At 41.1% G+C, this 27,022-nt stretch overlaps 1 protein-coding gene across 1 annotated transcript in view; it reads right to left on the reverse strand.

Annotated features, from left to right (window-relative positions):
• The window catches only part of LOC310988283 (plexin-A1-like), a gene marked incomplete at both ends in the record, with an annotated part of 210,273 nt that overhangs the window by 8,096 nt on the left and 175,155 nt on the right, over positions 1-27,022 (reverse strand). Inside the window, 10 exons of the mRNA XM_083974815.1 lie at positions 1,242-1,432; positions 3,951-4,047; positions 4,140-4,243; positions 5,263-5,422; positions 6,028-6,174; positions 10,834-10,900; positions 14,969-15,127; positions 15,632-15,729; positions 20,269-20,417; positions 25,221-25,455. Coding sequence (XP_083830941.1) covers positions 1,242-1,432; positions 3,951-4,047; positions 4,140-4,243; positions 5,263-5,422; positions 6,028-6,174; positions 10,834-10,900; positions 14,969-15,127; positions 15,632-15,729; positions 20,269-20,417; positions 25,221-25,455 — 1,407 coding nt within the window. The remainder of the gene's footprint in view (positions 1-1,241; positions 1,433-3,950; positions 4,048-4,139; positions 4,244-5,262; positions 5,423-6,027; positions 6,175-10,833; positions 10,901-14,968; positions 15,128-15,631; positions 15,730-20,268; positions 20,418-25,220; positions 25,456-27,022) is intronic.

Raw genomic sequence — 27,022 nt, forward strand, 5'->3', positions numbered from 1 at the left:
TCTCTTTGCCCACTGAGCTCTGCAGAATCGCAAACAGGAGCCTCCGCTCTTGGATTGGGATTGTGCTTTCCTCCAATGACAGTGCTCCAACATAATTACATCAAATGTAGCTAAGTGAATTTCCCTAACAACACATTTGTTTCGCGGACTTCTCCATCTGGCAAAATCTATTACTGGGGAAATGTTTGGGGATCGTATTTAGTCAGCCTTGGTGAAGTGGAACAGGAATGAATTCTGTCCCAGTCGCGGATCAAAGTACAGAGATCTGCATCGATGAGACGCCCAGGCAGGCCAACGCAGACAGACAGCCATGGAGAGACAGGGACAAGATGAGCTTCTCAATTGCATTTGCCTCTCTGTTTTTTCATCATGCATGGCCAAATCTTCAATCCCTCAACAAATTACCTGTCTCCTGACACCTCCTGTATCTGCCTCCCTGCACTCTGCACCACAAGCCCACCTTTTATTAATCTGTTTTTTCTTATTACGAGTGGAAATTGAAAAGCCAGCTCTCTTGTAAGTGCTGCCCATTGCTATATTTCCCTCCCCCTTGTACAATTAGGGAAGAGACAGTGAACTGAGAGATGCTGAAGGAGAAAAGGAGAGACAGCTGGATTGGCTCATGCCGCAAGATGGAGAGGATGGTTATGGTCTGTTTGTTTATGTGTGTGTGTGTGTGTGTGTGTGTGTGTGTGTGTGTGTGTGTGTGTGTGTGTGTGTGTGTGTGTGTGTGTGTGTGTGTGTATAAATACTGTATTATTTATGTTGTGGGGACTTACACAGTCAAATTATAGGGACAAATAGCCATCATGTAAATATTAGATTTTAAGGTGAAGACAGTGGGACCACTGCTAACCAATTTAAGATTAAGCGTCATCACTCTCTAAATTCTTCAGTGTGATGTTCTACTTTAATTTTGTGGTCGAGCACATGAGAAATGCTTCACTGGCTTTGGTTACAATACCTCCAACATTTACCTGTAAAGCTCAACTTCCTTCAATGTTGATGAGTCCACTGAATAACCCTAAAAGCATCTCATATTGAAAACAACAAGCCAGTCCAGCTAGTTTCTACATTTTCTATTCAACGTCTAAGGTTACCTCTCACAAACCGGGCTGACTTCAGGAGCCGTGAACCTGCACAGCACAGTACAACCGAGTCCAGATAGTCTTACAAGGCGCTATCTATTTTTAATTGCCTATAGGAATTGCTTAATGTGGTTGATTCCCTGTATTTCTTACCTTCGTAGCCAGCAGCCTGGTCAGGTAGATCTCAGAGACCATCTTGCTGCCTCGGTCGCCCTCCCTCTGGTCCGAGTGGTCGTGGTTCTTCACTAGATGCCACAGTTTGGTGCCACTCTCCAGGTCAGGGGTGATCATGGGCGTTCGGGATCGTAGGCTGTCTGGACTGCTGGCTGTCCTCAGCATGCTCTCTAAACGCAGACACACGAGACACAATTATGTCAGGTTCCCACAGAAACCTTGTGATTTAGTGAGTCAAAGAAAAAAAGAAAAAAACAACAAGAATGTTGCTTGTTAGGAGATCATTTTACTAAGCAACAATCACCCAGAGCACAGCATGTTTCTTTAATGTCTCTCCCCCTCCCTTTTCCTCTGTCATCTGTGTCGGTTTCATTATTCATGGTGTGAGCGTCAACGTTGATTAGAGCGCAGCAAATCATCTTTGACATATCCTATGCATATCCATTTAGGATTGTGAGGGGGGGGGGGGGGGGGGTTGGGGGTTTGGAACCAGTGAGCTGAGGTGCACAGGGGGAGATGACTATCTGCTGAGTAGCTGTTGCTTCTGGGGAAGAAGTAACAACAGCTAATGGATAGAAGACGTGGAGAGATAAAAACGAGAGAGATGCTGATGTATGTTGCAATCCCTTTATGTTTGGTGAAATGATATAGAGAAGAGAGGGAAAAAAAGTGAATGTGATGGTGTAAAAAGGGGAGAGTGGGGTAAATGCACAGAAAGACAAAAAGGTCAGAGGAGAGAGGGGTGAAATGGAGAGTAATGGGAGAGCACAGGACAGAGGAGTGAAAGAGGGTGGTGATCTGAGTGGCTCTGATTCAAAACCCATCATGGCCACAGTCTGTGAATAAACATAAACACACACACACACACACCCATATACAAGCACTAACACAAACCACTGTGATCACAGTTGAACCAAAAAGCAAAGATAAACATGACGAAGCAACAACACATTTTTACAATGTATTCAGCGTGAAGTAAAGCAGCTGGAGCAGGGGGTGGAGGGAGGGGGCGACTCAATTTGCCTAAACCACATTTCTCATCTGTAATCTACCACTCAGTGTAGGTGTCATTTAATACAGTGATTCAGAAACTGTAATACTTATTCAAGTCCAGGTGGCCCCCACATACACACAACAACAGAATTTGATATATTTGTTGAGAAATGGGACTTAAAGCAGCTAATCAATGTTTCTGTATGACCACTTAATCTTACGACTACTCGCACTTCATTTAATCAGGAAGTCACATCGAGGTCGAGATCTCATTAACAAGAGCGACCCGAGTCGAGAAAATACAATAAATAAGAAAAAAGAAATATTAAGAGCAGGGATGCAAAATGTTACAGATTAATGATCAACAATTTGGGTTTAATTAAATGTGTACAACTTAAATATGAGTTTATTAGCCTGAGTGCAGTTTATCTCTTAGTGCCTTGTTGTTTTGGTTTCCAGCCTCTAACTTTTACTGTTGTGGTTCGGTGTTATCACTCTCATCAGGATGGTGAGCAGCTGTTTTCAGTCAGAATGTTTTGACTTCCCCCTGTGGACTCTACACCGCTGCTCCGTGTCGACTGGATGTGTGCTACATATTTGCAATATGAACTTTAAAATTATAATATGTCAGTGTTGTGTTTCTGCAGCCCCCCAAGACGCTAAAAAAAGAAAATGTCTATAAAATATGAAAGGTGTTGAACCTTCTGCTGAAGAACACCACCTTTCTGTTTGATAAACGAATGGAGGAGGTGGTGTAAGGAGGCTCAGTTTAATCAGGAACATTGTCTATCTAACTCATTCATTCACAATTCTCTAACCCCGCTTCTTGTCTCTTGGTCTTACCACAACCACCAGTGTCCAGACCCAGGGTGTGTTTCCTGCACTTCACACAGCCAAACCCCCTTTTGATGACATCACACTGATGTTTAGTCATTGAAACATCTGACTTTTCCTCATTCATTTTGCACATGGGAATAACTTATTTTATACGCTGGCTCAGTCTGAAGTCTCTCCTGTCACCAGCAGCTGCAGTCCATGTGTACAAAAAACACTGTACAAGTTGAATTTCATACCACACACGGACATGCACGCGCATGTTAAAGAAATAGAAAATCGATCCCACAATTTTCATTTTGATCCGGGGTTAGTTTGAAGGAAATGCAGTTGCCTTGGGACAACAGCAGAGCAGTGGCAGCTGTGTATATGTGAGGTTTATTACCACTTAGTATCAGACAAGGGCCCGGTTTTATACTACAGAGTAATTTATCTTCCATATAGTTTAATTTTCTCTTGAAGTATAGCATATTGATGCTGGGCCTGTGTTTGTCTGTCTCTCCAACTGCCAGGTGTCCTCTCTCTCTCTCTCTCTCTCTCTCTCTCCCCCTCTCTCTTTCACTCATTCAGCTGGGGATCAAGGTGTCTACTTTAATGCCTGTCATTTACGCCCTGCTTGGAAATGGCTGTGGAATAGCCTTGGCCTGGGCTGATAGCAATGGATAAAAAGGATTGCCATTCACTCAGAGGGAGGTGGGGAAGAAAAAAAATGGAGCCCAATCATGGCGATGATAAACAAAGAGAAAGAACGAATAAAAGCAAGTTAGGGGGTGCGGAGGGAGGCCGGCAGTTAGAGAAATGGGAATCATTGACAGAATGATTTAAATAGGATCAAGAGCAGGAGGAGAACGGGAGCCGTACCGTATCTGCTGAGGCTCTTGGTGAAGGTGGAGGAGTTGGAGATGTTATAGGCAGAGTTCTGCTTTGGCACCAGGGCGATCACTGAGCCATCTGTTACCTGCACAGCAAAACACACACGAAAATACTCTCAGTATGAAACCGGCTTAGCTGTTGACTGTTGCTCGTGCCCCTCTTTGAGCGCCCTCGTACCTGATAGTGAGCCAAGGTGTTGAGTCTCTTCCAGTCATTGTCGATCTTAGTTGTGACATCTTCATCCTGCAGTATGATTCTGGCCATTCGACCCTGACGCCATTCTTCAAACAGAAGGAACAGAGGCTTTAGGGAAACGCAAGAGCTCTATACTGTAGTGTTTTGTTTTTGTTAATCTAACAATAACCATCTTCATGAAGTGGTATTATTAGCTGAGGCTATTTAACCTTCCTCTTGTGTTATGGTCATTTTCAGGTTTTTAATGCAAGTAAATTTGTTCATTGCATCAAGGCTTTTTGACTTTGTCAGGAACCTCTATTTAAACAAAATAAAACCTTTTCACAAAGTTCTAAAATGCTTGTGGTGTTAGGGTTGATTTGGCCTGGTTATAATGATAAGAACAATAATTACATTTAAAACTGAATTCGTAAGTGCAAAACATATATTTTCATGGATAAGGAAACCTAACAACGTAAACAAGATATGAAAAACAAATTGGATGAAAAACAAAATGTTTTTTGTGTATTTTACAGCTGATTTAAAACACGGATCAAAACTGACCTTAACACAAGAGATGGTAGCAGAAAGCTAACACAAGACAAAGGTTAAAAAAGCACTTATGGAAACATGAACTCTTCATAACTATGCAATAATTGCAGATTTGCAGTATTTTCTGCACAATTCTTTATGCTGATAAATGGATGTTTCTCAGGCTATTAGTATAAATTAAGCATTTTATAAATTAGCATCTTTCAGCCCCTTGTTTCTGTTGATTTAGTTTCAAGGATGCAACCAAAAACTGTAAATAAATATAAACATAGCCTCAGTGACATCACCCACAGGTTTCTGAGGAGCAGTTATGAAGCTCATGGGTCTGATTGCAGAAAGATTGCAGTTATCCTCCCTCCCCTACCCTATCATCTCCATCACCTCTGTCTGGAGTGTCCACTAACATCAGCTAACAGTTCAAAAAAGTGTAGCTATGGTCCATCCCCTGGTCATCTGGCTCACAATTAATTTGTGAAGGCTAAAACAGTGTGTTCAAAGCTGCAGTGTGTTCTCGTCATTCTACCTGTGCATATATGATTGGAATATACATGTACTACAGCAGCGTCTGTCTTACCGAGGTCCATATCAGAGGCCTTTGGCCTTTGTGAGTAGGGGCTGCCCTTATACACGGCGTCGAGCAGCTTCTCTTTGACCTGAGTGATGGTGTCACAGTTCAGACACTTGACCGTCACCTCGGGGGAGTTCTCATTCTCCGGGTTCACACAGTGCAACGTCTGGCAGAGACACAGGCAGACACAAAGGGAAATCGAAAAAGACAAAAAAAGAGAAGAATAAGACTTAAGTAGGGATGCACGCAGCTCGAGCGCTGCCAACATGTGATACGTTTAGGTGATTGTGGGATTGGTGCATTTGAAAATACCTGAGAGCATTTTCACACCTAGCGTGTTTGCAGCTATTTTATCACCTGGACATTTTCCTGGTCTGATGAGACTGTTTGGGAAAATAATAACTCGGGATTCACACTTGGGTGCGGACCAAAACAACTAGGTTTTTGTCTGTATGTTTCCAATCCAAAGCTGAAGTGCTTTGTTTGCGAAGACAGTGTGATTAACGTCAGTCAGTAGCTGGGCCACGGATCCACGGCCAGATCGCAGTCTCGCTCCAAACACAAGCTTGTGTTCACACTGGATGGAATCCTTCAGCAGACTCCAGATTAATTTAGGGGAAAGGAGGCTCCCACATTTCTACTGCTGATTACTCAGAGTTTGCTTTAGAGTTTCCAGCCATCATCAAATGTGACTACAATTTAACAACTCGTGCAGTGATTCAGACCAAAGCGAGACAGACACGAGCCTCAGGAAACAGTGGGTTTACTGACCAGTGTTTTGTAGTCAATCTGTTGCCTGATGAGCTTGTCCTCACTGAGGGAGTAGCGGGCTTCTCCTGTGATGGCGTCTATGGGTCCCTTCTCCATCTGCTGCTTGATGGCACAGTAAAGCATGAACAGAGGCTCCCCGGCACACTCCTAGGCAGGGAGAAAACACACAGAGAACCAGTTGCCAGCAGCTCAACCAGGAAGTGAATTTTCCTTTTTCACAAATTCTTTCATTTGAATAATTATCAGGGCCTTGAAAAGAGTGAAAAATATCAAACAATTCACAATAAAGAATCCTGGAGATTGTTTCTGTCTTCATCACTCATCTCACAGGGCTCCTGACCATCTGTCTGAGGAGAGTGGTGTAAAAATGTTCTAAAATAACATATTTGAAGTCGAATTTTAAGCCAGTGCCTGGAGATATTTGAAAAACGGTGAGTTTTTTAATTAGTGTGAATTTGTGAAGGCTGGGTGTAAATGAGCTAGGTTGTGGTTCACCTTATTAACAGTGTCACTAAATAAGGTAAGGGGGCTGTTTTGACACGTGTTGTGCATCCCTGGAAAGCAATGAACCGTACGAGAAAGTATTTTCCACTGGTTAGCTTGTGATATCGGTTGAGGAGAGGACATTTCATCCGGCAGGAGGAGGCTGCATGTGAGAAAGTATTAATTACAAAGCCTAAAGTCATCTCCAGCTAATACATGTTAGGAAAAAAATTGCACAGAGGAGTTTGTGTCACCGCTGCTGTTTTATTTTTCTCTCTGGTAAAGTAACGTCATGCATCTTTCAATTTGCATCTCTCTCTCTCTCTCTCTCTCTCTCTCTCTCTCTCTCTCGCTCTCATTCTGTCCGTCTGCCTCACTCCTTTACACCTGCTTTCCCCAGCCCTGCAATCTTCAAATCAAATCTTTAAGTTAAATTTCAGACCCAGTTTTCTCTCCTGCTCTGTATTCATTTCCATTCCCTCCTCACATATTTTGTGCCTCTGCACAGGAAAACATGTTGTATGAAACCGAGCACGCCAGTTATAGCTTCATCGCTCTCCTTCCGTATTATTGGCACAAAACCTCAGTGTCGTCCTGAATATAGACTAAAGCTATTTGGCCGTTGTGTGCCAAAGAAATCGGCTGCATGCCTTCAGTAAATTTCCCCTTCATTGTCCACTGCTCGAATCTTCCCACTCTTATTACTTAATGTCATCATTAGTAATGGTTTGCATAACGTTCTTTAACAAATATAGGCTATACAGACCTCAGTGAAATTTAGTCTGGTTTCTACTTTTTGTCTTGGCAATGCAAAAACAGCCCACACAGCTGTGAGTCTCTAATGTGTATTCCAGGTTGAAATGCTAAACAGGTTTCTATTCTAATAAAACACTATAGATGCCTGCAAATGGAGGCTGATGAGTGAAACAAGCACAGATTACAAAAACTAAAACCGTTAAAATGCAGCTTCAAATTGGAATTGTACGGCGGCCCTGAGAGCTCAACACACTTTAGCTTCAGGAAACACAAGAAAAGTCAACTATTTTCTTTTTTTTTTAAACTTCCTAGCTGGAACATACTTCTTTTGTGTTGGGAGTATACATGCAGCACATGTTGCCAATGTGATGAAGATGCTCTCTGACTTTGTTAGTGTTCTATCTGTTTGCATGTGTTTTTAGAGGCTGTGTTGCACTGAGCTCTCAGGATCCACCGTAGAACTGGCTTAAATTGGTATCAGATCTTTAAATCTATTGCAGCCACAGCCTATAAGATGCAGACAGAAGAGGCGGAGGAGGAGGGATGTAAAGAAAGAACAGCCTCTTTGCACCAAGTGGTGCATTAAAGAGGATAAATTTTAGACATCAGACTTTAAAAAGTCTTGCTGATGTGATGTCTGAGAATGTGAAGGACACTGTATAGTGTTATGTAAACATCTCTTTCTTTCTGTCTCTTTGTGTCTACAGGACTGACGGACTGTAAACAGAGAGTTACATAAATCTCTTCAGGTCTCTCCCATCCTTCCGAGGGCTTATGTGACCAGACACAGATGTTATAAATATGTTTCCCACTCTCCCCTCCATCAAAGACACTTGCCAATCAATAGTGTCATTAGTCATCACTTGGGCTCAAGGAAAACACTCCTGACTGAAGCAGTGGCAGTTTAGAGGGGACTGAGAGGACACATCACGGCCAATACTCATCCCGACGAGAGTTTAATGATCGGCCGCGCAGGGCTCAGGGATATACTTCAGATTGTGTGTGTGTGTGTAGTGTCTGTGTGTGTGTGTGTGTGAGAGATGCATGAGGTCCAGACGAGAACAGGGGAAAAGCACTAATTTATCTGTCTCACCTTCAAGCACACTCAACAACTCGCTTTTTCTAACACATTCCTCTTTTTTTCCCCCCTCTCTCAATGTGAAGCCAATCTCCAACCTTTTACTGTTTATTTGATTTTCCTTCAGTATTTTTCTTAATCTCTTTCTCTTACATTCACACAGAAACGCTGTGTTACTCCTGTGGCTCCTGTTGATTCTGCGTACAATGCTGATAGGCACGTAGGATGTATTTGATGATGATCTCCGGGGTTAATTATACGTCAAGTGAGACTGAGGTGGTAGTTGGTGGAATATGAGCCATGGGATAGACAGGATAGGATATACTGGATGCAATAATAATAAACCTGCAGCTGTGTTTGTGGAACCAGAGTGTCTTGGTCATGGACTTGGTTTAAGCACAAAACCAATAGAGATCGAGTAGAATAACAAATCTGTTATAATGAACCGCTTGAAAACACTGAAGTATTTGTGACAGCAACAAGACATAGAGTGAAATATGCAGGATGTTGTAACTGCCCGAGTGGAGATGTGAGAATCTTACTTTCCTTCTTATTTCTCCTGAAGTCAAATATAAATATACTGTGTGGAGTGTTTGACCACTCGGAGCACTGTCAGCCTCGTAGATGCTTTTCACAAGTAAGAAAATGCACCCAATGTAAAGATAAAACATGTTATTTTTATATACCAAAGATGCATTGCCAAAGTGGATTCGGGTGAGAAAGAGTGAATGTAAACAGAACCTGTGTGTTGTTTACAAGAAAAATAATCTACACTTTAAGATTAGAGAAATCATCATGTTGAGGATCAACACACCTGTAACTTTTCATAATTTTATAATTATAAAATGTAATTATCCACATTACATTAATAGAAAACATAATTCAGTCATAATTGCATGTTGTACGTTCTACAATGTGGATCCGTTGTAATGTTGTATACAGTATAAAAGATCGCCTACAGTACTACCACTGTCTCTTCTTCTGTCTGCTTCAATTTCAGCCTCTTTTCTTTTGTTGGTTGAAAGCTCTTCCCTCCTCCGTCCTCGCTCTCCTCTCATCCCTCACACCACACTGCCTTCTCCTCTGTAACTCCTACCTTTCCTCTTCCTCACCTCCTCCTCCTCCCCCTCTCCCCCTCCTCCTTTTAACTCCTAATTGTCACGTCTTCTTCTGTTCTTCTCCCCTCTCCCGATCACCTCTGACGCCATCCTCCAACCCTTTCCTCTCCTCTCCTCTCTCCCTGCCTCTCTCCCCCTCTATCTCTCTCTCTCTCTCTCCCCGTCTTTCTCCCAGTGTCGAATGCTTTAAGGACCTTGTTAGCATCTGGGCCAATTAGGTGGGTAGCCGCTAACGAGACACACGGAGCATGCATCACACTGTTGTGCTTTGGCTTCGGCTTTCCGCCTTCGACGCTCGGCCACTGCGTGCTTGTCTATGAAATTTGCCTTTCCTCCGCATACCGCCTTCATTAAGGCTCCCTAATTGTATGCTCATATTTACATTTTGAGGATATAATGATGGCTCCTGCTGTACGGCGAGATGAATAGGCTCAGACTCCTGCATGGCTAACAAACAGTGGAAATTATAAATCAGCTATACACTAGTCAAAAACATGTATTTATTATTTTCTATGTGAAAGTAAAAAGGATATAAAAAATATATATGAATGCACTATAATCATGCCGGCATACAGCGTAATGACAACCAATGTGATACAGTTTAAACACTCTGCTCCCAATATATTTTGATGAATATGTGACCATAATAATTATCACATCTCGGATTGTAATGCCGCATAAGGCACAACCTCAGGTTTCAGTTTGTAATTAGAGTAGAGACGAAGGGAAAGCAGTGAGAGAAACATCAGAAACCGTCTTCTGACTGGACTTTCTTTCTTTGAGAGGCGAGTGTTGGGATGAGGGGACCGGGGGGACGGCGAGGATGAAGGGGAAAGGGGGGGGGGCCGGGAGGACAGCACAAGCGACACCGCACGCCCCCCGGTGAGGAAAATGACCTTACGCCAGAGAGGAGGCTGACTGCGCAATAATGACAACAGAAATGACACAGATGAAAGAGAGATCAGAGGAAGAGGAGATGTGAGCTCAGAGAACGACATAAGGATCAGGGAAGAGGACGTGTCGGCTACAGGAGGGAAATTATGAGCACGGAGGGAAAAAAAGGAAAAAAAAAAGATATTAAACAACTGAGAGAAGAAGAAACATGCTGCTGGGAGGCTTTGATTATCTACTGTATGTGCTCTGCAAAGAAAATATGCAGCTGGAAAAAAAAAACCTTTTAATAACCACAGTGAGATAAATGCAGTGGAGAAATAATATAAGCCAAAGGCATTTAATAAATCTCCTTTACATACGAGCCGTAGACGTACACAATATAAATCCACTTTAGATTAAGACAATTGTTTAGTGTTAAAAGATACAGTGAACAGATTGAATGAAGATTGGATATGATTATGTGTTTTGCAGGCTTACCTTCAGGAACTTATACAAGAGGAATGTAAACCAGTTGGTCAGCATTTTCTCAGCCACAGACTCCGTCCTGATGCACAGAGAGAGGAGAGAGAAGGAGAGGGGAATAATTAAATAAAAACAAATGACTGAGTAACAAGATTAACAAAACATGCACAGTTTACGTGGATTTTTTTTCCTGGCTCTATAATTTCCCACAACGATTTTGGAAAGATCAACATAATTTGGTGCCGATTACAAGGAGAACATAGTAGAGAGAGAGAGAGAGAGTTGTTGATTTCCAGAAGAATGTAACAGAAGAGCTGCTACTGTTAAATGAGTGGACACAACCATTTTGTAAAGGCAGGTAACAGCTTCATTGTAGCTATGAGGGGTTTTTGAAGGACTGTTAAGCTCCTTAAGAGGTAAAATTATCCATTTTCTTGTGCAAAAGAGAAGAAAACTCACGAAAAAAAAAAAAAAAACATTTTACATGAGGCACATGTTTTTCTTTGCTTTTAATTGTAATACCTTTCAATGTGTATCTTCCTGATCTCCTGGTCAGGAACCATTCATTTCAACCACAGTAAATATGAATAAATCATTATCATAACAAATGGCTGTGGGCAAATGGTTCTTCTGAAAGACTAAAGACAGGATGAAATTTATTAGAATTAATTAACTGCAAATGCATAAACAAAACATTTTGTCCAGCTGTCTTAGATAGATAACCCAGATATAATGAAGTAATGTAAGTAATGGCAGGTCAGAGACCAGATTTCTGTTTTTAATTGAACCTCTAAGTGGGCTCACACCTCAATCATCTCTCTGTCCAGATCTGTGGTGGCTTCTGTATTTGCTCTGAAATCTTGAAAGTTTTAATACCGATGACCGCTACACTAAATTGTTTGCATCTTTCCTCTTAGATTGGTAAATCTCTTCGTAAATTGAGTGCATGTGCCACATGATCCTAATTAAAGCAGAAGTAAGCGATCCGGTCGTTTTGGCTAACTTCTTGTCAGCCGATGGTCCTCGTCCCTACGTCACCACATTCACGCGCATCCCTTGGCTGCACACACAGCCCTTCATGCCATTCTCTCTCCCCATTGGATAAAGCTTGTAGGATACAAGGAAGTATAGGCCTACAAGACGTTTTCTCCTCGGCTTACAGCAGAGCAGAGTGACTGACAGACCCGTGTTTCGGACCAAACACTCTATATAAGTGATTGCTGTCGGAAGATATAACTATTTAAGACTTATATTAACACAAACATTCCGCTTACTTCTGCTTTAACATCGGATTAGCATAGGTAAATGCCGCATCTTCTCCATAAACTGCAGGGCCGTGTGCACACAGAAATTGCACAGAGAAGTTGAGTTGAAAAAGAAAGTTAAAATGCCCAAACGGAAATCTAAAGAGGGAGCACCGGAGTCCAAACGTAAAAAGAACTTTTGTTGTGCTGAAGACGAGGCACTGCTGCAGGAAAACCAGGTGTTATTTCATAGAGTCAGCAGTGGATGAAAAGTAACATAAAAAAATGACGCATTGGATGATATCAGTTGTATCTGGAGAAGAGCACACAACCGACGAAGCAAAGAGGAAATGGTTCGATCTCAAATCTGAGGTTAAATAAAGTATTGCCAAACAAAGAAGAGAGATGAAGGCTTTGTAAAATAATTAAAATAACTATCCAAAACATTATAAATCATAAGAAAATTATTCTAATCAAATCATATAATATTATACAACTGCACAATATAAGAATGCAATAACCACTTAAGTGTCAGCTCTCAAATTTGTGCAAGTATGCTCTTGAGTCTGCATAGATTTCCTTCTTTCTTCTTGAAAACTTTAAGACTTTGTTTTAAGAAGACATTTCCTCTTAAGAACGGGTCGTGAATGCGGCCCACTGTCTCTGAGTCTGAGAGTCTCTCATTATGTTTTGCTCCCACATCAGTAAAGCTATTGTGGATTCTGTTAATTTATCTTCTGCTAGTTGGACTGTAAATATTGGATGAAGCAATTAAGAGATGGATACATTTTACTAACAGATACTTGGATTTGCTTTGTGGTTCACTTGTTCTCCTAATTGTTATTTTCTCTTATGAAATAAATTGTCCCGCACCTCTCCATCTTCTCATTTCTCTCTTGTCTCTCTGTCTAGTTCTTTCCATTCATCATTCCTCTACTGTATCTATCTCTGAACTCATCTTTGCATTTATCTTTTTTTATTTGATTCTAAATGCATCTTCCATCTAATTTAAAGCAGATATCAGTGGAATGTTTTTGTTAATATAAGTCCTAAATAGTCCTATTTTCCGTCAGCAATCACTTACATGAAGTATTTCAGCCTAAACACGAGTCTCTCCGTCACTCTGCTCTGCTGTAACCCGAGGAGAAAATTTCCCTTGTGGGATACAAGTGTTATCCAATGAGGAGAGAGAACGGCATGAAGGGCTGTGTGTGCAGCCAAGGGATGCGCGTGAATGTGGTGACGTAGCACGAGGACCAATTGATGCCTGACAAGGGCGGGGGCTGCTAACTCATGGTGCGTTCAAAGAAACTCGTACTTTGTGTTTTTCCTTCCTGTGAAGTCATACCAGTTCGATCTGGTACGAGTTCACGGGTCGGAAGTTACGAGTGGCCGTTATAGGGAACTTTCACAGACAACAGGATGGTAAAAACACGAGCTACGGGTTACCTGGAACGCTACCAAGTCGTAGTTGTGACTTGAAGCTGTAACTTACGGTTTCAAAAGCCTGCCTTGAACGCAGCATTAGCCGAAACGGCCGTGAAGCTGATATCTGCTTTAATTTAATCTTATTGTCCCTTGTGCTATTGGTTCTTCCGCACAGTAAAGTCCCGGTGCTGAAATCCACTTGACTACTTGTTTAACACTAGCACCGCCGTTGCACACTATATACCTATAACCGCCATGAGTCGTTCATTGGACGAACTGTAATAAAGCGTTAATTAGTGCTGTATAGGTGTTACATTTGTCGTAGTATTTTAACAGCTACTCTGGGCCATGAAGTAGGCTGCACCCCGCAGCCTCCGCGAGGCAGGGGGGGGGGGGGGGGGGGGCACACCGTAGGAACCCCGCCCCCGCCTGTAAAGCCAGTGTTCCACCGTATAAACGACCTTTTTTTTCTCTCTCTCTTTTACGGCAACATCCATAGTCCTTAGTGATTGTTTGATATGTCAGGTGGAGCTGCCCATCATACCGACGCAGGATTGCCCCCCCCTCCCCCTCGCCCTCCCCGCCCCCCCCGCGTGCGCTCACGTCGGCGCTTTACATGAAGAGCACAGCGACTCTGTTTTTACACTAGTTTGCTCCTAAATACTGGCTTTATAAAACGAATTTCGTTTTCTTTGATGCATATTGATATTTCCCCCCTGAATGTAGGCTACACCTCTTCTACAACCAGTCTGTCCAGTCTGGAAAATAATTTCTGCACCGTGCGTGTGTGAAGTGTGGACGTGAGTGTGCATCGTGTACACACAGAGACACACATACACACGCACGCACGCACGCACGCACGCACTCACACACACACACACACACACACACACACACACACACACACACACACACACACACACACACACACACACACACACACACACACACACACAGAGAGAGAGAGAGAGAGAGAGAGGGAGAGAGAGAGAGAGCGCATAAGCCCAATAATGCCGGCGCAAATCGGTGAATTCTCTGGTCGTCCAATGAACGAACGTGGCGGTTATAGGTAAAAATGAGAAAACATGATCGATATTTTTTTGTGTGAGTAATATTGATTGTATTTAACAAAACGGGGTGCTGCCCAACATCATTTTAGGAAAAGTCACAGACTGGTGGACTTCAATGTATTTTTTAAATAAAGTTATGCACAAATGAAAATCAAAGTCGTCCAATGAACGGCAGTTGGCGGTTCTAGTGTTAAAGTTGACTAAGCACTATTATAAATTAGAAGAAAGAAAAAAAACCTTGGAAATTAAAATCAAAAGGTGTGAATTAAATTGGAAATTTTAAGTTTAATCAACTTTAGCTTAATGAATTTAGGCTACAGAAACAGAAAGCACATTATTTGATTTTCACTTTCACTCCCATTATGATGTTTTGCAGTGTCGTCTGTGTGTGTTCCCTGTCTCCCTCACCTCCGCAGCAGCAGTTTAGGATGATTTTTGCTCTCCAGGTTTCTGTCTATCAGGTCAGACAGCAGCTGTTTCAGGACTCCGGTGGCGTACTCCATCTCTCCCTGCAGGGCCGTCATGATCAGAGACGCCACGTTTCCTCTGTCCCGCATTGAAAACGACCTGGAAATGAATTGAAATTCTTTAATAAAATGTCTACTTAATAACATCTCCTGCTTTGGTTACATTACATCTAAAGCCTCTCATCAAAATACACACAGTTCATTTAGCTAATAATGCTCATCTAATCTATTACTGTGTTCTACCGTAAACCACTAGGTCAAGTGCTTTATTTTAATTTTAAGCAAATATGTTTTACTCTTTTATATAAATGTGTCTTTGTTGTAAGAACTCAAATAAAAAGCACAGCCTTTTATGCCATATTTGTAAATCTTGTAAATAGGTGATAAAAGCATGCTTTTCAAAAGACAAACAAGGCATTTTTGTTTTTTGTTCGACAAGCAGCTCAAATGCTTTCTGCATTCCCATGGCTGACTGATATATTTTCTTTCTTTTAATGTTGTTATTTTTCAGAAGTGGGACACATTGTTTATTTAAACTGTTGGAAATTGTAAAATGTAGGTATTTAATTTTATAACTACAAATGAAAAAGAATAAGATGGTCACCTCTGTGCCTCCAGGGTTCGTATGAACGTCAACAGGAAGTGCTTCTTTGTCAGCAGCTGGCCAAAGAGCGTCAGGGCCTTCTCAACATTTGCCTGGACCTGAAGAAAGACACAGGAATAGACAAGTTACAACAGAGTATGATGGAGTATGGAAACTTTTATCCTTTATTTACGAACATCCTTTTTTTTCCAAGTGTTACAATGACAAGTTAGATCAGTGACTTAAAAGCCGTCCCTTGACTCGACTTTGACATCAACAGGCCATACTGTATTTCCAATCATCTGCTGATAATGGCAAGTTTGAAGATGTGTCTGCAAAATGTACAACTTGTTAATAAGCCTGTCTTTTTTTCTTTTCTTTTAGTCAGTGAAGTATTTTAAAAGACTTAAAGAATGCGAGGGGATCATTCAGCATATAAAAACTACACCTGCACTGTGAACTGGTAGAGTGAAGTTGAAAATAAGAGCAGTTCGAAAAGTCGTGGATGCCAGTGAGGAACTTCATGCAATCAACTGCCAAACACTGTGAATAACACACAGGATCAAAAAAAGTGCGTAAAAAAACTCTGAGCGAAGACAGATTCTGAGCACGTCTGCAAGCAGACTTTTCTTTTTTTTCCTTTGCGTATGATGAGCTTAGATTGGCTTGTAAACAGCAAGGCAAGACTGATTGGCTACTCTCTCTCCCGCTGCAAGTGATTTTAGCAGACAATTTGACATAATTGTCTTCTTGACATCAGGGGGTGGATGGCTCAAAGCGTCCTCTAGTAGAAAATCGGTAAAATGTGAATTTTAATAATTGGTCCTGACCAATGACCGCATGTTTTAGCAGTGGGCTACTCCCTGTGTATTCATAGATTGTCTTTGTCTATTACTTTAATCTTGATCCCTGTTTGTTATTTGAGCTTTGCGGAGCAATAATGTACGTAAATGCCCAATTTTTTGACTTCTCACCACTTTGCAGAATCAGTTATATTACTTACTCTAGAGCCCTCATTTCAGTCTTTTCAGCAGAGCCTCAACAGCCTGCTGCCCCAAGTAACTTTTTATCTATTTGAGGAACTTTCTAAAATTTCTTCCTGAAGCAGACCAACCTGAGAGAGAGGGTCTCTTTGGTCAAACAGAAGAAGAAAGAGAAGATGTTGAGGAGAAGAAGTGGGGACACAGTAGGACAGTGTGTGTCAGGGTTTGTGACAGAGGTGCACCCTGCTTGTTCCAGTGGCTGGCACCTGTCACTACTCATCAACAACACGCTAAAGGCCCCGAAGACACCTCGCTGTCGCTTACTGGCTCCGTCTTCCTTCCTCACTACTCTAATTCCTTCCCCTCGCACTTATTGTTGACTGTTTCACATCACTGGTCTTTCTTCCATTTTAATTTCTCCTCCTCTTTGTCATTGTGTGTCTCTGTCTCACACACGCACACATTTCCACCTCCCTCTTTGGCGTCCTTTTGTCGTCCTTTTGTACCACTGTAACATCTATTCTTTCTCTCCTCTGATGTGCCATTATAAAGTGTCTAGGCCTCTCTCTTAAGTGCTAAATGAGATTCTCGGGCCTCCAGGGTGGATACTGAGTGTGATGTGTGCGAGAAAATGAGTGTGTGTGTGTGTGTGTGTGTGTGTGTGTGTGTGTGTGTGTGTGTGCGCGTGTGTGAAGAGAGAGTGAGCGCAAGTGGCAACAAGAAAGAGAGGCAGATGGAGATGCATGTACATACAGTCTTTACTGAATATCAAGAAGGGTAAATCCAGATATATGTAAGACGCTGTGAGTGTGAAAGAGAGAGAGAGAGAGCACCACTGGTGTGTAGTGGTACTGTCTAGCTTGGGGGAGAGAGCAGTCACACAGAGCAATAAAGTCTAGGAGCATTGGTTTACACAGGCCATTGGATTAGGAGGCAGCAGCTCCTGTGGGAAATACAGATAGAAGAAGAAAGAAGTCTAGACATAACTATAAAATACGGAAGATCGCTTTACATCCAGGCCCGCCTGCTACCACAAATTAGACGTGTGCAAATGCTTCAGGGACAAGGTAACACCTCAGCCACACAGTGGAGTTCCTATGGTGCAGTATCTCAATTTTACACATGCTACAACTGGAGCGTGTGTACAGTTTATTTTCCTATAGTGATCTCTTAACCAGACAGGATGAACTAATCGGAGACACTGTGCATAGTTAAAATGCTGATTATCAAGTTTCTTCAGGATGAAGAGGAAGAACGAGAAGCAGATTTGGAGCAGTCGTCCTTGTAGCTTGTACATGACGAAGATAGTAAAAATACAAGAAATAGAAAGCCTGGGTTCCAGCTGTCAGTTCCATTTTTATCTGGTTCCTGTTTTGAAAAACAACATGGATCTAACCTTTGATTTTCTTTCATTTTTTACCAGCAGGAAGCAGGCAGAAAAGCACTGACCGCTACTATTGTTGGTTAAATGACAAATATCAACAGAGGGAGACACTCAGTTTGGCGGGGGGAGGCTAACTCCAACAACTCTACATGACGAGAGTCCTGGTTCCAAACTTACTCCATTTAACTTTTATTTATAAGCTTGATTTATGCCTCACCATAACCCTATCATGGAGATCTACAGATATATCAATGGTTTGGTTTTTGTGACAACATGCACTGGGACCTTGTATAAACAAATGTGTCTTTCAAGTACTCACAGGTGAACTCCAATACAATCAAAACGTGAAAAGTAAAAACATGTGTTCACTTTGTTTTTATTGGATATTGATTGGCAAAAATGACAGTGTTATCCTTGTGAAATCTACAACTCAACAGAATTGTAGGAAAAATCAAATGTGTCTGAATATTTTCTGAAAGCACTGTGCATCCCTCTGCAACAGTGTGTTGAATGTGTGTTGTTATTCCAGTGGGTGGTGATGATATCTTGGGAGATATAATCTTTCAGATTACATCATGTTAAACGCAGCGCTCCCAAAGGTAATTGTTAATGCATATAATGTCAGTGCTTTAATCCTACTAGTGAGATAATTTTCACTTGGGACCTTGAGTATTTCATGAAAAATGTATTGTAAAAATTAGGTTAATTAATTATTTTGCTATTTAAATACATTTAGTTAACAATATACATTTGATCTTCATCTCATTATTTTTGAGGTTGTATAAATTGTGAACATGATTTGGACTATCAGTAAAAAAAAAAAGTGTTTCTGGTGTCTCAGATAATAAAGGAAGATTTTTGATGAGCTTAATTCAATATTTGAGTTTTAGTAAGACTTTATAATTGTTGCAAGCTTAACCTAATGAAATCTATTAAGGGATTTAAGTATTTTGATCTGATAAATTCAATAATCTGTTCATATTCCTCAAAATGCTGTTGAACTCGAACACTTGAATGAATCGTCATGAAGCTTTATATGAGTCTGCAAAAGCAGCAAACAACTTGATATTTGTTAATATTTTTGCATTACAAGTACATTTAAGTTATAGTTCTATAGTCCCAGCTGGAAAACATAATTAACTTTGTCTGTATTCGAGGATATATATAAATATATATTTTTGCATTTAAATAATCACCACTGTTCCTTCTAGCCAAAAATAGCAGAGAATAAATCACTAAGAATGAATCAAAAAAAGAAAAAAGGCAGAAATGGCACATATGAAACCCCAGAGGGTTTCTTTTTTTCTAGGAATATAAATCCACTGTCTGGATTAGAACGATTAAATGAAGCTGTAAAAGGTCAAACAAATTATTCTTTGACTCCAAAAAGTCAGTGCTCCAATCAAAGTCAATGGAGCAGCACCGGATTCTACATCTTAATGATACCGTTGATTACAAACTTGGCTCTCTTGGTTTCAAGCTTTGGAGGAGGGTAGTTTCTGTTGACATACTATTAATTCTACTTCCCTCGGCAGTAAAAACGTCTTTATAAATCCGGTGCACTATCTCCATTCAGCTGTGCTGAAAGGTAGTTGCATGTACTGGCCTAATTAATAAATTAACAGTGATGTATAATGCAAGTAACAATCCCTGTAACCCGGACTCTTATTTCTCCCTCTCTGCTCTAATCTTCATGCTATCTTTTTCTCTTCCTTTCTCATCTTTTGCTTCATCTCCTCTCTCCTTTTCACATCTCTTTATCTTCTTGTACTTCTTATATAACATTTCTTTTCAGTCAATCTCACTTTAAAAACTCCACTTCCCCACATCATGAGAGCGTGATGAGCTTCTGTCCCATGAGTTCAGACTAATGACTAAGGCTCTTGAAAAGTCATTCGCATTCACTGAGACAAGCTGAATACATTAAGACAAAGTAGGTAAAATATGGGCTATGAGATTGCTTTAAGGTGAAGCATGTGTGGAGTTTCTCTTGCCTCGCATCTCGGAGGCCTGTCTTTGATGAAACCTGTCATGGAATAATGGCTACAAAGGCATTAAGCGGTAAAGCCAGGAGGACATTCCTGTGCCATTAAATACAACTTCCAAAGTACTTCACCCAGCTACTTCTCTGCATGGATGTATGTTTTCATCTTGCTGTTAGTAGAATCAGCTACTGTATGTTTCCACCTCTGAAGTTAGTTCATCAGTACTGTTGCCTAATTGTCTCTGTTGCATCTGATTATTTTGGGTTAGTTGGTTTCAGTTTCAAGTGTGGTTGGTGGTGTACTGACCCGTACCTCCATCTCCTTGAGCACGGGGTGGTCCTCTATCCCGGGGAACAGGACCCTCATTGCATAAGTCCGATAGTCCAAGAAGGGAATACCGGCCCCGTCCAGCTCCTGGGTCAGCTCGTGGATGTCTGTCTGAAGCTCAGCGAAAGCTACAAAGAGAAGATGGAGAAACAGAGATGTCAGGATAAAGCCTGGTGAAGAGAATTTTAAATGTACTTTAAATTAGTTATGATTAACCAGTTCAGCAAATTTGAACAGATTCGCTCATCAGCATAAATTCCTAAAATGAAATCTACAGGGGTTAAAATCTGAGGCTTTAACCTTCAAGTTCAACTGTGGTGAACTTTAACCTGTGAATATGTGCAACTGATTAACAGCAAACAGTGAGATCTTAGAACTGAGTCACTGTTTTTATTAATCTTATTATCTCTACATTATAAATGTATCCGATTGTTGTTCATTTCCCTCACTCAGTGAAGAGCTTTTTTCCCTCTCCAGCTGGTACTTCAGAGCATCCTGAAGTGTAATTCTCAGAGATCTGGCATCCCACTTATGAAAAATGCCAATTGTGTTCGCTAAAATGCACAACGAGGGGGACTGAAGCTAAGTTCTTTTTTTTATTTTTTTATTTTTTTATATCATCAGTAACATTTGGTACGACGAATTTCACAAAACCCACGGTACCATGAAAAACACAAACAAGCCTGCGTGGTTGAATTTCTATGTTCTATGAGCTTGATACAATTACTCTATATGTGAGCCCAATTTCATTATGATATGAAAAGCAGGTTGGAGGGTAATTGAGTGATTACATGATGCTCCAACATTATGCTAAACCAGTGGCAATGATTACAAAGATGGACGGTGGATATATATATATATATATATATATATATATATATATATATATATATATATTGATCACAGCTCAAGATTATTCTATTATGCTATGCCCACACTGCAGTGTGTTGACAGCACTGTGAACAGTATATGTGGGTCAGATGAGGAGCCAGACACAGAGAAGAAAAGACAACGCTAACAGAGCACGGTGCATCAATTCATGTGTCTGGGTCTTAAAAACAGGGGCTAGACAGAATGGTGTGAAAATAAAGACATGATGAGGAAAAAGCCCATGATGAACACAATAAATGAGAAATAAAACGCAGACAAGAGAAGCATAAGGTGAATACAGAGACAGGCAGCCATTACGGCACAATAACAGATCCAGAATCAGCAATTCAGTTACTTTGAGTCAGTTGTCATGTGTGGTTGAAAAAGCGAGACAGTCTTCGTGTCTAATTTAGATTTTTTTATGTAAATCTGAATTACACAAGCTGAAAATGTAGTGAAGTGAATGTCTGCATTGGTGCATCAGTCCTGGAAAATTCTATCTTTTTGAGTCCAAAAAAGAAAAGAAAAAAAAGACATAATGGAATAAAGAAAAAAAGGGAAAACCAGCCCGGGGAGAGAAAAGCAGCACCAGGAAACAGAAAACAAAGTTCCTGGAAAGGAAAGACAATTAATTGCATGAGTGGATAATTATTAAGAGAGCGACGGATGAGTTTTCATGCATAATTTCCCCCAGCTGTTATTGGACTGCTTGGTCCACAAGAGAGAAGGAGAGAGAGGGGAGAAGCAGAGAAGATAAAGGAAAGAAGAGGAACAAGAAAAAAAAGATCAGGAGGTAAAAAAAAGGGAGGATGGTAGAATAGAGAGAAAAGGAAATGGAGGGGACATAGGAGGAAGGTAAAGGTAAACCTGAGAAGAGGAGGGAAGTAGAGTGGAGATGTCGAGATAAGAGAGGAGAAAAACAAAAGATGCAGAATGGGTGATAAAGGCAAAGAGGAGACTGAGGTAAAGAAGAGGAGAAAGATCCAAAAAGTGAAAATGATACAACAGAGAAGAGGGAGTGTTAGTGAAGGAGACACTTCAGACAGTTTTGCTTTCATTTTCTCATTCCATTATCTACGCAGCTTCTTATCTCTCACTATCTCTTCTATCCATTAATCAGTCCTTTATTCTTTTAATGAAATGGCAAATAGCACTGCTGAAAACTTTCAGAGCAATAAGAGGGCAAGACATGATGATACTAAAACCTAGCAAATGAGAGGTATGGGGGCATTTCATTTGGGATCCAAATTGCTCTTTACTTATGAGGCAGTTGCACAGACATCAGACTGAAATATCTAACACGTATCCTGCTGTGATCACATTTGTTTCACCTCTGAGGTAGAAACTATTCAAATGGTTATCTGGCTCATGCTAGCGCATGTAGAGAACAGCTGAAAAGCCAACAAACTCACTCACTATACCTGTCAATTACACTGTTTTTTTGTTGTTAATATAGAAACTCACTCTAGAGCCTGTGGCTAATAAAATGATGGATTGTGATTTGTTGTATCTCACTCTCACCTGTTGCTGGAACATGAATGTTGTTTTATTTGCAGTTGATAAGAGCCTTCAAAGCACTGAGTGTGATTACATTGGTGTGAAAATAATGCTTTGCCCCTGAATTCATTTGAGGGCCCATTTGCGTTTAGTTTGATCATGTAGCATCTCAACAACATCCATATAACCTCTTCTTAACTCAGGAGTGACACCTGAATAGTCAGCAGTTGTTGTTTCTAACATGTAATGATATGTGGCTGATGACTGGATGGTAGTCTACAGTGTGATGTCCCCTGTCTCTTCCCCCGGAACACTCTTAAAATGAAGAAGACCCCTCACGCACACCACATACACTTCCATTTGCTATTACACACACACACGCACTCACATTGGACCGCCCACTTCATCTGTTCCTCTGCCCACGGGCCAGCTGGGAGTGCAGCAGGCGGGGCGGGGTACTTTGGGGAGGTGGGAATAAGGCCATGCTTCACTTCCTGGGAAACCGAATGCTTCTATTTCTATTGACTGGAGGACTGTTTGGCTTCATACCGAGACGAGAGCAGGACGTGACTGTTTTTTTTTTTTTTTTTTTTTTTTTTTTCAGAAAAAATACAAATAACATCGTAAACTGCGACTAGGTGCGAACATGTTTTTGAAAATGTCACCTCAGTCAGAAACTATAGCACTTTAAATCAAAAGTTGCAGTGTTTGGTTTGACAGCCGATCCTTGGCACCTGATAGAGTCGTGACTCTGTGTCATGGTAGTGTAATCTTATTATAACCTTGTGCCATAACTGTGTGCGCCGGTGTCATTATATCAAGTGTAAACACCTGCGCTGTCCTTACATCAGTCATCTATGCTGCTCCCAACACGCGCCCCCTCTCAGTCCCTCGCACTCGTCTCTCGTCCTACCTTTCATTTCTCTGCAAACAACCCCCCTTGTTATTTTGACCTCACACCCCGTCTCTACCTCCCGACACTCCGTAATGCTCTCTTGTCTTTTCCTGACACTCTTTCAATGTCGTGCCGTGTTTTTTACTCAAACCGACATGTCAGACAAAACACCACATGAGGGGAAAAAAAATATTTTGGATGGAAAAGCGTCCGTCCAGCCGGTACAGTTCCAGTTGTCTATGGAAAATCCATATCACGGAGAGCTGGAGCCCTTTTTTTTAAGATGCCTGTGGTGGAACAACACTTTCACTGAGACACTTTTTTTTCCATTTACTTTCTCACTCATCAGTGTGTCATGTCATGTTTCATGCATGTGAGTGAAAACCAAGCTGAAGCCTCCGCCGGGGCTGCAAAAATGTAACCAATACCAAAGTGCCAAAAAGTTAATCGAATGGCCGCTCAGCAGTGAGTCAGTCCCTTGAAACTCCCATGTTAAAATATTCCAGCTTAACAGCAGAAATAAACATGTTTACAGCCTGGTACAAAAACAGTCTCTGTATTTGTAGCTCATTTCCTCTATGACAACTGTAACAAGTGAGTTTTTCATATAACTCACCTGTTGAAATTGTATGATTAGAAGTCAAGTTGTAATTGAGGACATGGCTACATCACACACAGGATTTCATTGTACATCTGTGCTATGACAAATCGGCATCCTCCTCTATCCTAACTGCAACTAACCTAGATTCAACATCCTTCTGTTTATATACAATTTTATATCAGCTCATATTTTCATAAATAAAACATTTTTTTTTATTTGCTATGATTCAGTTATGACACACTCAAGCGTTTACCTCAGTAAAAATACCCTGCAGACACCCTGTTGTCAGCGATGACGGCAACTGCAATCAATGGAGTCTCTTGCTCTGTCTGTAACTACATATATATAAATATCTCAGTGTTATTTTTTTATGGCTATAAAACACCCCAGGAATATCCTTAAATGCTGTTCAGCCTGCACATTTCTATCCTGGAACTACCAGCTTCTGTTTTTCATCATGTATCGTTGCATGCACTTAGTGTATCAGACTCACACAGCGAAATCACTGTTATTGCCAGTGGTTTACCTTCAAACTAGTTTACTCAGCCAATGTGTCGATAGTGTTAGATAGAGACAGCTGGGTTTTGTGTGACCATAGTGTCATTTATAACATTTGGCATTGCTACTGTATCTAGGTCATTACATGACATGGTTATTTTACATGAACTATAGAAGTATAAAACTCTGACAAATATCAAAAGAAATCTAAGTAAAATCTATGTTAGTGTAGCTTAGCATGAAAACTGGAAGCAGGAGCAAACAGCTGGCCTCCCCTTATTGTTTTAAAGACTTATTTTAGCTGTTGAACTGTAGAAATTAATCATTTATATCCACCATTTTTTTTTCAGACTCTCAACACCATGTTAGGAAATCATTTATATATTTGCATTTAATGAGTCATAACAAGAAGATGCACATACACTTTTCATAATTTCAAAATGTGTTTTTTTACTATTCTGTTTTCTAATAGTTAAAATTCCAATCTATATGATAGTGAAAATGCTTGATTAATAATTGAAAGGCTGTGTTAGTAGATTCAACTGTGTACACACTGTTTCCATCGCCTACCTTCTTTACACTCCAGGGCCACTCTGGACTCCAGGTTGTCCATCTGGAGCTGAAGACGTTTCAGGGTGCGGTCGGCATCCCTCGACTTCCTCTTATAGGCTATCAGCACGGCGATGATGACCAGCAGCAGCAGACCGCCACCCCCTCCGATGCCGATGATGGCTGGAAGCGTGAGCAGGCTGTCTGAGTAGATGTGAAGGGTCCCGGGGGAGTACTCAAACCCCCCAGCACGGATCTGAACACACAAACACAACTGATTTTTTAATGATCAAGAGAGAAAAGACAGAACTTCCTGTAACTCCTTCGTAATTCATACAGTTATACAGTTATTCACCAGAGAGCTGCGATGCCAGACTTGTGCTGGCGGCTGCCGAGCAGCTGCGTTATCAGCGCCGAAGGTTCAGAGCGTTGCTCAAAAGCAGCTCCACCGCGGTCGTTAAGGGAGAGGAAATTACCACTTATTTATTTCCGTCTATAAGTTTTTCTTCAGCCGGTCTGGGAATGTGAACGAGCACCTTCCAGAGAGACATAAAAACCAGGCAGCGGTCACTTCTCCAGCAGCAGATGGTTTGAAAATAGATGAGGTGGTCTGTAGAGATCAAAAGTTGGTGGTCTGATGAAAGAGAAGTTGGTTGACCCAATTTCTACCACAAGGATCATTAAATTTTTATCTGTTCAGTGCTCACATTTAAACAGGCCGCTCTCTGACAGGCTCATACCGGGGAGGCTTACATCACCTTGGCTGTGAACATTACTTGTAGGAAAGGTTTTCGATTCTTGCCTTCAGGGGAGCAGCTTCAGAGGGCTTTGATAATGAAGATCTCACAAGTCAACTTGCTCAGTGCCTTTAATGATTCACGCTCCTCTGCATTGTCTGCAGATACTGAGGCTCAATATTTGTGCGTTTAATGTTGATATTTGGTTTGTTAATGTTCTCTTTTATTATAGTCAAAACTGATTAAACTCAGGAAGTCAACGTATGTATGGGTGAACAAAGATAAAGCAGGGCAGCGGAGATGGATACAGACAATGTCAGTCATGTACACACACTTAACCACACAGAACACACACATGTACGCTATACAGTTCACATACTCAGACACACTATAAGTAATCAAATAAGGTAATCACCAGCTTTTAAATGTCTCCCCAAGGAGCCTTGTTAATTATGGGAAGTCAAACACATGTAATGTTTTCTTTTCTCTCTGACTAACTACATTTACATAAGTGTGTGTCAGAGAAAAGAATACACACACACACACACACACACACAGTAAAGGAATCCATCAAATCAAGCTATCCACCAGGGGGGTTGATAACCGATTCAAATGAGGTGTGATTATGCACTTTGAAGTTCTGCTAAGTGCACTTTCATGTTAACATTCTCAAAGTCTGATTGAAAAAATAAAATAAAATAGAGGAGCTGTTACATCAATATCAATGTAGTCAATACCTACAAATTGAATTTGCACTCAATTAAACTCGCTTGTATAGCATAAGGCAGCCATGTAGCTGTGTGGACACGAGCTGGCTGTTGTTCTGCACAGAGATTTAGTTAAATGAATGCAGCAAGAGAGCACTTACACTTTCCTTATTTTACAGGTTTTTGGTGTTTCATTTGAAGTACTGGATCAATAAGAAGGTATGTGGTATGAAAATTCACCAAAAATCAATATTAGTGTGGTTTTACATCTCTTCCTTCAGACTTTTCACTGCAGCTCTATAGTAACAACAGGTTGGTGTCAGCCAATCAGAAAAGAGGAGGCTCTGAGGCTGTGCCTAAAATAACAGCGTCACACCAC

The sequence above is a fragment of the Trachurus trachurus genome (assembly GCF_905171665.1).
Source record: "Trachurus trachurus genome assembly, chromosome: 7".
Taxonomy (NCBI): Eukaryota; Metazoa; Chordata; class Actinopteri; order Carangiformes; family Carangidae; genus Trachurus; species Trachurus trachurus.